The sequence below is a fragment of the Phodopus roborovskii genome, unplaced genomic scaffold, assembly GCF_943737965.1.
Source record: "Phodopus roborovskii unplaced genomic scaffold, PHOROB, whole genome shotgun sequence".
Taxonomy (NCBI): Eukaryota; Metazoa; Chordata; class Mammalia; order Rodentia; family Cricetidae; genus Phodopus; species Phodopus roborovskii.
The window spans coordinates 2,463,734-2,477,146 of record NW_026126511.1 but is presented as its reverse complement, the minus strand read 5'-3'; the positions used below and the strand labels follow the sequence as shown (position 1 = coordinate 2,477,146).

Sequence of the window (13,413 nt, the reverse complement as noted above, 5' to 3'; positions counted from 1 at the left end):
GAATTAAACACTGTGAATTCTGAATAAGAGGGAATCGGATGAGCCGAATATTCCCTCACTGTGGCAATGTTTCCCTGTGGTCCTGTCAAGTACTGGCCAGAGAGAACAGAGCACTGAGACTTCCAAACACACGGGTAGGCTTTGGTCCTGAGAATGCATTCCACAGCATGGATACCACAGCGCAAACCAAGCTAGCTAGCTGCAACAGAGGCAGCACATGTTTCCATGGCAACCACTCTACATTGCACTATAGCTTTTTATTCCTGATAATGGTGGCTTAGCAATAAGGACACAGAGGGCGCAGGAGTCGAAACACTCCGAAGGGACAACCAGGTCGTGGTGGAGCCCGGATGCAAAGCCACACCTGTTTGAGCTAAGCTAGTGTTGGAACCAAACCCTCTACAGGCCACGTCCCTACTCACAGCAGGGTCTCTGTGTCTGTGCAGAGCAGGGCAGAAACACAAAACGTCCTGCAACAGTCGACGTTTGTGGAACATTTATCGTGGGTTTCCCTCTGCTCCCAGTGTTCCCTATGTATCAGCTTTTAATCTATGAAACACATCTATCTATCTGTCTGTCTGTCCGTCTGTCTATCTACCTACCTATCATCTATCTACCTACCTACCATGTATCTATCTACCTACCTATCTGTCTGTCTGTCTGTCTGTCTGCCTGCCTGCCTATCTATCTATCTACCTATCATCTATCTACCTACCTACCTACCTATCTACCTACCTACCTACATATCAATCTATGTACCTATCTGTCTGTCTGTCTGTCTGCCTGCCTGCCTATCTACCTACCTACCTACCTATCTCATTCTATCTATATCTATACCGATAATATACATATATATATATACATACATATATATGGGGAATACAGCCATGTAAATTTTCCATAAAAACAAATGAGCTCCAGGACTGCAACTGGCAGTGTAGGATAGTTGTAGACATCGGCACGGGCTTTCCAATGTCACGATGCACTCTCATTTCATTGCCTTCTCTGTAAGATGACGCGTTAACAGCAGAGAAGGTAAGAACACCGATTCGGGAGGCATGGCTTAGTCCCGTGGATCCCGTGGATAAAAGGCGTGTCTAATTTGCAGCATTAATGGGTGGCTTAGCCACGAAGCCACAGTGTAATGCTTTCCTTACACAAAGTGTGTTTAGCAGAGGGGCGGCTGGAGACAGAATCAGACTGTGAACCTCCTATTAAAACCCTCTGGTATCTCTATCACCGTTCACACCGCCTTTATAAAGCTGCAGCTCAATTAGTCAGAATATAAGTGGGTGCATTTTCCCCCACAGACAGACTTCTCTGTTTGCGTCTTGATTTATGCCATCTGCTTTCCTTCCCGTGGAGCTGTTCTTCATACGGAGGAGGAAAAGGGTACAGAACAGAAGGTCTCGGAGAGAACCGAATTTTAGGATCAAATCCCAGCCACAAACTGCCTCCTCCTTCAGAATTACGAGCAAGACTGTCACATCTCATCTAGCTCACCAGCATAATGCACGCAAATCTTCCTCTCGCCCCAGGAGCTCTGCGTCCGTGTGACCCTGTTAGGGATCCACAGGACCCTGACCACAGTGCCTGACAGGCTTCAGCGACCACAACCAGGGGAGTATCCGAGGCAGAAAGACCAAGTCCTAACTTACCCTAACTTAACGACTTGTGAGGTTAAAGACACAGGCAAGGTCAGTAAGAGCAAGGAACATTACCAATGCCAGAGATGGCGCCCAAGAGGTCTTTGTGCAGGCTGTGGTCGAGTGTGTTTCCCTTCTGCGGAGTCATGAGCGGATTCCCGGCTGGCACAGCAAGGGGCTCGTCCTTCACAACCTGCCGAAGGGAAGAGAAGAGGCTGTGAGAGATGGTTGGACGAGCCTCGTGACCTTTGAGCATGAAGGCGGGCGCATCACACGTTCAGCGTCTCGTGTGCACGGGCACACAAGAGAAGGTGGCAGAGGGTCCACAGGAGAGGACAGGAGGCAAACAAAGCCTGATCCTGGTTCCACCCATCCCCTCTCTGGCCACACTCCCATTTCCTGCCTTCCTGGCTCATTGAAGCCCCCCCAACCTCACCCCGCCACCGTGTGGAGTGAGGGTAGTGCTTCTACTCCTGACTTCAGCCACAGGTTTTCCTGTCCTTCTGAGTCAGAGGCATCAGCTACGGCTTCTGGATGCTCAGATGGGAACTCACTGTCCCGGGAGGTCGAATATTAATTTTAAATGTAACAAGAAGGTGGACTTTTACTTTGGTGAAACTCAAAGCAAGACTTTCTGATCGTTCCCTCCGGGGTTAGAAGGCCACAGGGAGGTCACATGCTGTCCTGAGTCGCCCTGCTCAGAGAAGCACACGGAGTTGGGGACAGACACGTGGATGGCGATCCAGGCAGGATAATCAGATCAGAGCGAGGCTGAGGAGGGTCAAGTTTACACTGGAAACAGAAGTTTCTGGGGACAGAAACGTGACTGCTATTAACCTGGATCCACTTAGAACACAATTACTTAAGGGTGGAGAGAGCAAACAACAGGTCAGCTTGGGGATAAGACGGATGGCTTAAGCAAGAGCACTGGCTGCTTTCCTAGAGGGCCTGGCTTCATTCCCATTCCCAGCACCCACATGGTGGCATGCAACCACCTGTAACTCCAGTTCCAGAAGGTCCAACCCTCTCTTCTGGCTTCTGTGGGCATTGCACGCGTGTGTGCACAGATACAGATGAAGGCAAAACACCCATACACATAAAAACAAACAAACAAATCAACCAACCAACCAACCAAGCACCAGGAAACTCCCCAGTGGCCAGATTAACAACGGAATCAGCTCACGGTGGAGAATATAAAGGCAAAGAATCCAGCGATGTCTGTCAACACTCATTAGCAGACAGAGCCACTGAGGCCGGAAGAAGAACTTGGGGAAGAAGGAATGTATTTTGGTTTATGAACTTTTGATATATTTTAATAGTTAGAAATGGGCTGAGGAGACAACTTTGGGTAAAGTGCTTCGTGACCAAGAGCAAGGACCCTGCCTTCAGATTCCTAAAAACCATGTAAGAGCTGGGCCTGGTGGAGTGTGTCTACAGCCCGGCACTGGGGGTGAGGAGCAGAGACAGGCAGATCTCAAGGCAGCCAGTGTATTAGTCAGCAAGCTGTGGGTTCACTAAGAGACCCTATTGTCCCCCGACAACGTGGAGACTGAAGAAGATGGTGACCTCTGTTCTCTAAATGTGCACATACCACACGCATCTGCATGTGCGCACACACACACACATGCATACGCACACACTCACACACACATGTGCACACGCACACACATGCACACACACATGCACGTATGTGCCCACACAGGCACACACACGCATGCATACACACACACACGTGTGCACGTGCACACGCACACATGATGAGCATTTGCTTTTCATTGTAAGTTAATAAGGAAAAAGCCTTTTACAGTTTAGTTACAACAAGGAATCAGATGCTCATGCTTTGAAAATATTGAATTCTAGGATGATTCCAAGAATATTTATTTATTTATTTTCTATGTATGGCTCTTTTGCCCGTGTGTCCCATGTTTCTCTTTCTGACGTCACTGACTTACAGCTAATGGAGAGAAACTGGACTCAAAGAGGTGGCTCTTCCCAGAGTGGGCATGGGGTACAGTTAGAACTCAGGCCCTACATGAGCAATAATGGACAAGGGTTAGTGCTACACCAGCTTCTAGTTCCATGAGCTGGATTCCTTATTTTGCAACATGTATTCCAGGCTATCCTTGAGCTTGCAATCCTCCTGTGACCTCCTGAGTGAGTGCTGGGATAGCAAGCATGTGCCACCATGAGCACTTTGTTGAGCAGATGGAATTAGGCTATTAATAGAGCCAGGGCCTAAGGTTTATTGATTGATTCCATCTTAGTCAGAAATGTCATTTCCCAGGGCTGGATCGACGTCTCAATGATTAAGCACACTGGTCACTCTTCTAGGGGACCTGGGTTGGGTTCCCAGCTCCCACACGACAGCTCACAACTGCCTCTAACTCCAGTTCCAGGAGAGCTAATGCTGTATTTGGGTTTCCACGGGTGCTGCATACTCAAGGCACACATACATGTGGGCAACACACACACACACACACACACACACACACACTCTAAACACATCTTACAGTTGTTAGAGAAGGAATGTAATTTCCCTTGGGTATCATGCAGTATGATGTTAGCAGAATAAGGGTAGAGGGTGTAGTGGGTTGAGTAGTGTCCCCTGGAATCCATGTCTACTTGGAGCGTCAGTGTTATCATACCTGAAAATGGTATCTTTCCACGTATAAACGGGGTGTACATTAAGAGTTCATACTGGGTGAGCCGTCACCTCAGCCTCTAGTGTCTTTACAGGAGGAGGAAAGGGGGTAGGCTCAAAAAGACAGAACACAGCGTGGAGACAGAGGCAAAGTAGAAGGGCAAAGCCAGCAGCTGCTACCAGCAAGGTCAGATGTGAGGAACCACCCCTCCCCAGCTGCAGCCTCCTTCTCCATGTGAGGGACTAAAACTGCACCGTCTGAGTCATAGTCTACAGCCCTCTGTTATAGCAGCCCCAGGGACACAGAGATGCAGCCAGCAGATCCGCTCACGTACACTGCCCGGGTTCACAGGGAAGGGTGAAACATCCTTCACATTGATGCGTTGGACGTTTTCGATGAGCAGACCAAAGAGAGGCAGGTAGAGAGTGGCTATCCTTGCCTGATGACTCTGAAAAAAGACAGACGACATGGTAATTGTGCTCCCTGACTCTGAGCAACAACAGCATGGCAGACTGAGTCACAGTGGCTGTTGCTTTTGTATGGATTTTTCCGGTAAGAAAAGAAAGCTGTTAACAGGATTAATTTAATTGGTTATTTCCCTTACAGCACTTAAAGGACATTTAGCAATGCATACAGCCCTCCTCTGGGAGCCACTCACCCTGGAAGTGTATCTGTCATCAAAAGAATGCTTTATCAGCAGGTTCTTGAGCATGCTGATGGCAATGACGCGGACCTCTCGGAATTCCTGGAGGGCGGTGCCCACCTCCCTTAGTAACAATCCCACCAAGAAGTGGTTTCTGCAGAACTCATCTGTTAAGGAGTAGTCAAGCTGAAGATCTGAAGTAAAGAGGCAGAGAGAGAGCATTGAGGTTCAGGAGGGCCGGATGGTGCCTGAGCCACGTAAGAATGTCACCCATCAGAGCTGAAGAGATGTCTCAGAGGACAAGAGCACTGGAATGTCACCCGTCCCCACCCGTCCACTGTCGTGTGGCTACAGAGGACGAGACTGCCTCACACAGCAAGACGGGTGGTTCTGCAAGGCTGCCCTGCTCTTAACACTTCAAATTCTAATAGGAAAGCCAAACTAAAATACAAACATCTGCCCTGGATTCTGAGTGTGGAACTGGCTTCAGTACTAGTTTTTTAGAATACACAACAGCAATCACATTAAAAATATGTTAGTGACAAACTTTTTAAAAATGAAGTTACTGTGCTAACAGAACTACAGAAGATGGTTTTTTTTTTTAAAAAATAAAACACTATTAAAGAATTAATACAAATGATTTATTCAGATGTCATTTACTTCTTGAGTAAATACGTTCCCTGGCTACCAATGCCTGTTACAGCCCTAAAGAAGTCAGCATATTTTATAAATGGCACAAACGTACACACCCTACCTGTCTGCTTCCATTAAACACACGCACGATTTCTACAGTCTTTTCTAAACCGTCTCTCTTAAACTAAAATGAAAAGCACGTGTACCAAACCAAACCACTGATAAGGCGGAGGGAGCTCATCTGGAAAAGAGGGAAGGGCGGACACGAAGCCTACTGGAAGGGTCAACGGAAGCAGCAGCGACACACGCCCCCAAACTGCAGGACGCACACAGGACGGCCGAGTCAGCACCCTGACACCATCGTCCAAGAAAGTCCCAAGGACGGTTCCCGGCAAGTCTCCCCAACACACCGCCATCAGTCCCTACCGAGCACGCTCAGCAGTAGAAAGAAAGGATATCCGTCTCTCCAGAATGACCATGTTCAGCTGCTTACCGAGTACCGTTTCTGCAGACTGTACTCTATAGCTGGGGCTCCCCTAAAGCTCTGAGGTCTCGCTGTGCCTGGCTTAGAGTCCAGTGCGTGACAGGAAGTGGATGCACAGAACTCTTATCTCTCCAGACTTGGAGGGCCCGGAGCAGCATGCAAACACAAAAAGCTTGGGGGGGGAGCCACGTGCCTCACACCCCCGGCGCCTCCACGGACAAGGGCTGTGCGAGTGTTGGGGTGCAGTCTGGGGGTAAAGCGGGGGTCTGCTTATTCTGCTTCTTGAAACAGCATGCTGGAGAGCCAAGACACAGCCCAGGAGCACACCCTGAGTCTGAGGTGTAAGAGCAATGTCCTATCTCCGTGGACAGCAACTTTACCCATTCATCAGAAATTGAAAACCTGATGGGATGTGCAGAGAGGCCTGGATGGATGGCGTAGGAAGCAGTCCAGTGATCACTTGCATTCCCTTTTTCTTTTTAAACTGGAGGAAAATGCAAGGATAAGCCTCTGCCCCACACCTACCTACAGGAGTGTCCTTTGACTCCACAGTTGGTGAAAGAAACGCTAATTTACAAGAGGGGAAAGCAAAACAAAGGCAAATGCAGTAAATACGACAGATTTCTGCTAAGTAAAGGAGTTTTGAAATGAAAGACAAGTCAGGGTGTCTATGTCTGACAAACCCAGGTCTGCCCTCATCTGTTTGGTTGTCTCTAGGTTTACTGAAAAGCCACTTTCACACACACACACACACACACACACACACACACACACACACACACACACACACACACAAGCCCTAAGACACTCATCCATGAATAGAATCAAATAGAATTAAATTTGAATCAACACTTTTTTTCCTTTTTACAAATGATAAAGTTCTCTTAGTAAGAAAGTACACCATGTAGAGGCAGATTACCTTGGTATCTCTGAATCCTGCCCTTTCCAAACGGCATAGGCAAGTTCAAAGGAATGTAGTGTTCATGGTTGCACACCACTCGGAGAAACTCAAACTTGTACTCAAAGAGAGTCTGCAAGAAGAAATGTGAAAACCTCGTTGGAGATTGCATATTGAATTCTAAGAAACCTATTAGAAGCAAGGTACCCAAGCAATTAGTGCCAGCTCCTTGATCCGTGGGGACTGAACACTTGTTTCTTTATAACTGTTAGGATGGCTGAAGGCATTTGTGTAAAAGTTAAAAAGAAAAAAGAAAAAAAAAAAAAAAACAAGAATACACTTCATTAGATGATGCCGTCAGCAGACTTTATGGCATTCATTATTTATGCTCCTCACGTCTAAAAGGGTTTCAAGTAGCTTACAATTACACAGATTACAATTACACAATTAAAAAACACCGGCAAACGGGAAGGCAATAAAGGTAAATCTGTGAGGAAGGCTACATGGTTACTTCTCTGGTCTTGGCAAATGCTCACACCGCAGGGGCTTTTGGTTGCTAAGTCAGTCTAGGTACAGAAGAGCAAACGTCATCAGGCATGGCTTTTTCTCGTTCAGGACTACTCAGCCCCTAACACATGTGTGCATACAGATAAGAGCCAGTACACCCAAGAGGGGACCGAGGTCCCTCCAGAGGAACGAAAGAAAACTCTGAAAACAGAGGGAACAGCCAGACAGAAGGAATGATGTCCAAGGGCCACGCTCCCTACCTTGGGGTCTCCAGGAGCAAAGCAGCTGATGTAGTTGTTGATCTGCTTGAAGACGAAGCCTCTGTCCATGAAGGTGAAGCATCTCTGCGGGCCAACAAGCCAAGAGTCATTAGCTGAGACCCACAGCTTGTAGAACCTGGCATTCTTAGTTCATGCCTTGATGTGAACGCACACCCTCTACTTGGCAGAGCACGTCTATTGCTACTCTGCTGGGTAAAGCCCACCACAGCGGACACCCTTTCCCTCCTGGAGGCCCCCACCTTGATGAACACGGCAAGGCTGTGGTTTGCATTCTTAGATGCCTCCGGGTTATCTCGAAACTTCTGTGTGATATGTGGCATCAGCATGTTCACCACAGTTTCCACTGCATGATGGTAGGAGGCTGGAAACCTCTGGTTTCGTAGTAGCTGAAAGGGATTCACGGCAAACACTTAGGATGTTTTAAGTTGTAATACTCAGGGGTGGAGTAACCTCAGCTCTGAGTCCATTAAAACAAAACAGAATAGAGTTCTAATCTAACTTGTCTGCAGCTGGATATAGTGAGTTATACTCTATCTAATGCAATCTAGTTAGTCTGCTGAAAAATAAGTTTCCATATGCTATTTTCTCAACATTTTTGGGAAGTAAAAAAAAAATTTAACCCAATTTAAAAAAATCAAATTGTAGTACACTATATGAAACTGTACTTGAAAAATGCTCAAATTTGTCAAACATTTGGAACGGCTTTGATGTGGCAAAAAGAGACTTGGTAGCTTATATAAACGAGGACAGAAATTCTGATGCAAGAGCTTAGACAGGAAAAGAGGCAGCAGCCTGTACTTCCTCTGATGCTGGGGCTAGCGTTTCTCAGGCACCATTATATTCTTTCTTCAAGACTTAAAAAGCAAGTGTGTGTGTGTGTGTGTGTGTGTGTGTGCATGCGTGCACGTGTATACATACACAGTCTATAGCAGGTATGTGTGTGTGTGCTTGCTAGGGCACACATATACATTGTACAGTAGGTGTGTGTGTGTGTGTGTGTGTGTGTGTGTGTGTGTGTATGAGAGACCCTCCACACGTATACATTCTATAGTAGGTGTGTGTGGCGGTCAGAGAACAACTCTTAGGACTCTTTACTCCTACCGTGTGGGTCCCAGGGACTGAACTCAGGTCATCAGGCTTGGCGGTAAAAGCCTTTGCTCCCTGAGGCATCTTGCTGGCCCTCCTCGGGGAAGGCACTGGCTAGGCTTAAGCTCCAAGCTACGCATTCATAAACAGAGGAGTGCACACAGCCAGTCTAAAGGGTACGGCGGCCTTCTGCTTGCAAGTCACTTCACATAATGATCTTTCCTCTCAATGCGCATCAAAAAAAAAAAAAAAAAAAAAAAAAAAAAGTACTGACCACTTAGCAGTCAGCTCCATTTATTATCACATGCCTGCATGGCAGGCCCTTGCTCCTCACAATGTCAAGTACGCTCCTTTCAATCCTTGTATGACCCCTCTGACTTGTGCATGGAATGGGCGGTGAGGGGCGGGCAGGTAAATGCACAACTTAGTCACACAACTCGAATGATTCCTACCCAGGTCTACCATGAGTCCAAAGTCCTCTGCCAGATGAGACCACAGTGCCTCCTCCCTGGCTCCATAAACAGAGCTACTTACGGGTGAAGCAAGCAAGGGGGCTAAGTCCCCCATTAATCCTCCACGGATTTAATTCCAGTAGCCAAGGGAAGGGAACACCTTGGTTTATAAGCAGGGAAGCCAATGCTAACAACCAGCCTTTAACAGCCTTTTCTAAATACAGACACTCAAGAACACAGTGAGGTAGGATCAATTCTCTAAAACTTGCTTTGAAAAGTTCAAAGGATTTTGTAACCAAACACTGTGTCCTGGGATGGCAACACTTAACAGATGCTTAGCTTAGCTTCCGGAATCCACACAAAGGCTGAATCACTGGCCTTCACAGCTGGGCTGACTCAACAGCTACAAACCGAGGAAATATGGATTTAAAAAACCTGTCATGAACAGGAAACACACTAACCAATATCACCACCAAAAACGGCACTATCATACATACACTCCCCAGGAAGCATATGACAGTAGTAGCTATGAAGTATCCCTGCCAGAAGGAATACCAAACCAAGTGTCTAAAGTGTAACTGCTAGTGTGTGAGCAATGTAGGGAGTAAGAGCTTGTTATATAACGCGGTGGGAAACCAACTGGCCAATCCTAGACGCTCCATCAGCTGATGCAGCACAGGGGGCCTTATTTACATTCTGAGGAAATGATACTTTGGGGACACCGGGCGAAAGGCTGCATTTAGTAAGGTGTCAGACGATAACAGAGACGTACTGCTAATTTTGCTTCAGAGTAATGTAGTAGTGATGTCTTAAAAAACAAAACAAAAAAGCCTTCCCTCCCCACCCCAGAGAGGACACAGTGAGTGTGAAGGTGGGCACAGAAAGCCAGAATAGGAGAAGTTCTGCTAACTGCTCAAGCTGAACTCTTGGTAACATAAAATTCGTTACGGCACCCTCTCTACTCTGTGATTCCTGGATGAATCTCTACCGTAAGTTTTTTGATGAGTGATGGGCAATTTACCCATCAGCCCGTCAGTAACGCTGTCAACAGTCCTATCGCCATGGTTGCGGGGGGGGGGGGTCTGAAGCCTGTGGGATACCCTCCTGGCAACAACAAACAGCTACAGTAACGAATTCTATTTTGACAATGAAACAAATTAAGGCCCCTTTTATGTGGTAAGACACACACTTGGAGGCAGTTAAAGTAATAAAGACAGAGGTAATTAGAAGCTTTTATGGAGATCACTATAAACCGAAAGGAAAAAATAAAGTGTAGAATACCGGGCTGGCACGCAGAGTGGGAATGCCCAAGACACAGACTTCCCAGGCAAGCAAAATCTCTCTCCTCGGCCACAGCCTGGCATAACATCTCGTGTCACCACGTCTGCAGTGACCTCGCCGGCCCCGGGCACTGACACTTGCTGTCCTAATGGGTGTTGCCTGCAAAGGTTTCCTTGTCCAGAACCTGTAGTCACAGACCTGCCCCCTGTAACCCATATACTGTGTAATATCTCCATGCCGTGCTGTGAGTGTGGTACCTGGGTGCCATTCAGTGTGGGCTCTCCATGAAGACATGGCCCTAGCCCCAGACTTGCTGGCACACACATCCCTGTGGACACTGCTGTTAAAACCCAGGGCTTGAAGGGTCAGATCCCCTGGAGCTGGGGTTACAGCTTTTTGAGCCACCATGCAGGTGCTGGGGATTGAGCGGGGTTGGGGTTCTACAGCAGTAGCAAGTACTCTTAACCAGTGGGTAATATCTCTCGCCCCCAGACTTCATTTAGTTGGTTTTTGCTTTGTAGCCCAAGCTAGACTTGAACTCTGACTTCCCCAGGGCTGGAATTATAGACATGCACCACTATACTCGGTTAAATTCAGACTGTCTGAGTGCAAAGTCTGACAAGTTCTGACAGATGAACAGAGTTGCATAACCACCACCATCAAGGAGCCAGTCCACATCTCCCAGACTGGTTCCCCAGATTAGTGATGACCCTAACTGTCATCGTAGAACCTACATCCAGTAACTGATGGGAGCGGATGCAGAGATCCACAGTCAGGGCTGAGCTCTCCTGGAGTTCAGCTGAAGAGAGGGGGGAGGGATCCTATGAACAAGGGGGGATGGTCAAGACCATGATGGGGAAAACCGCAGGGACAGCTGACCCGAGCAGTGGGAGCTCACGGACTATGGACTGACAGCTGGGGACCCTGCATGGGACTGAACTAGACGCTCTGAATGTGGGGGACAGTTGTGTGGCTTGATCTGTTGGGGGCCCCTGGCAGTGGGACCAGGACCTGTCCCAGGGGCATGAACTGGCTTTTTGGGGCCCATTCCCTAAGGTGGGACAACTTGCTCAGCTGTGATGTAGAGGGGAGGGACTTGGTCCTGACTCAACCTGCTATGCCAGACTTTGTTGACTCCACAAGGAAGGCCTTACCCACTGAGAGGAGTGGACGGGGGTTGGGAAGGGTGGGAGGAGGTGGGGGCTGGGAGAAGGGGAGGGAGGGGGAACTGGGGTTGGTATGTAAAATGAAAAATATATTTTTTTTAAATTAAAGAAAAAGAGTGAGCTAGTAACATGGCTGAGCATTTATAATTAACATAGACTCAGTGTGGTTATTTGGAAATGGGCTGGTGGTACAAAAAAACAAAACAAAACAAAACAAAAAAAAACCCTCAACCTACATTGTCTATATTTTTGAAAGAATAAATATTTTGATTTTTGTTAGTTATTACTAAGTGGTTTTCCATCATAAAGAGTCACCAACAATTTGTCTATCTGTTTCGTTTCCCATCCAATGCACAGGTGGGCTGTTGTGAAGGAAGCTGCTGCGTACACATCCATCCACAGGACCTTGTGTGGCTGCGTGCTTTCATTCCCTTTCAGGAAAAACCGAGAATGAATGGCACTGTCTCAACGTCTCTTCCTCACTCGTTACACACTACTGGCATCGCTGAGCATGACCTGCTGCCTTTGTGTGAGCTCATTCTCCTCTCCCCCTACTGTGGCATCCCTCAATGCCTATCTCCACCCCTGCCTCACCATGCTTGATTCAAATACGCACACACACACGCACACACACACGCACACACACACATACACGCACACGCACGCACGCACACACATGCATGCACACATGCGCGCACACACGTGCGCGTGCACACAATGCACACACACATACACACATGCATGCATGCACACACGCGCGCACACACACACGCATGCGCGCACACGCACGCACACACGCACTCACACACACATACGCGCACGCACACGCCTTCCTAAGACTCTCTTCTCATTGTCCCAACTGAACATCTCTTTTCTCCAACGACCATGGCAGCTTCAGGGTGGAGGGCGTGCCCCTTGCCCTTGTATATTTTTCTCCTGCACTCCATATCTAACAAATAACGACTCAAAAGACGTGAGGGTTGGGAGCATGGATGTAACATCTGGCCTGTCACACAGGCACAGGAGCGTTCAGATTTGCTTCAGGGAAAACGCAAACCATCCACTTATCTTCCAGCCTATGTCTAGTGCACTTTTTAAGTAAACATGCTTGCCTTGCATGAAGGCTAAGCAACAGCACTTAGGACATACACATCCCTACCTCTGGGCTTCCCACACTCCTCTCTTAAGGATATTTGTGGGATACCAGGACTTGGGCTGATGCAGCGGGGGAGGAAGGAAGTGGGAAGCAACTCTGAGGGAATTACAGACCACACCTAAGTCATAGAAAGAAGTTCCCGAAATAATCGCCCAGAATCCGGACTCAGAGAACCTCCCAGCAGGCCCTACTGCCAGGGGTTTTACACCACCTTCCTTAAAAATTGTAAATTTGTAATTCCAAGCACCCGCCTCCTCCGATGGCTCAGTCACACGCACTGGGCCCTCTGACCTGGAGTCAGGCTCAGTCACACGCACTGGGCCCTCTGACCCCGAGTCCGGCTCAGTCACACGCACTGGGCCCTCTGACCCCGAGTCCGGCTCAGTCACACGTGCTGCATCAGAAGCCATAGGTCCACCTTCTGGCCACTCTTCAGGGAATGGTTCAAATGCAGTTGACTCACTGGGGACCGGAAGGGGGGACATTGCCACCTTTAGCCACAGTTCAGCACTCAAAGAAAGCAAATTTAGACATTAAT

General features: G+C 47.9%; 1 protein-coding gene across 1 annotated transcript in view; it reads right to left on the bottom strand.

The window, feature by feature from the left end:
* The window catches only part of Dock9 (dedicator of cytokinesis 9), a 227,536-nt gene that overhangs the window by 52,149 nt on the left and 161,974 nt on the right, over positions 1 to 13,413 (bottom strand). Inside the window, exons 28-33 of the mRNA XM_051195203.1 lie at positions 7,974 to 8,120; positions 7,714 to 7,797; positions 6,968 to 7,079; positions 4,947 to 5,125; positions 4,623 to 4,736; positions 1,722 to 1,839 (exon numbers count right to left, since the gene is read on the bottom strand). Of these exons, the coding sequence (XP_051051160.1) occupies positions 1,722 to 1,839; positions 4,623 to 4,736; positions 4,947 to 5,125; positions 6,968 to 7,079; positions 7,714 to 7,797; positions 7,974 to 8,120 (754 nt within the window). The remainder of the gene's footprint in view (positions 1 to 1,721; positions 1,840 to 4,622; positions 4,737 to 4,946; positions 5,126 to 6,967; positions 7,080 to 7,713; positions 7,798 to 7,973; positions 8,121 to 13,413) is intronic.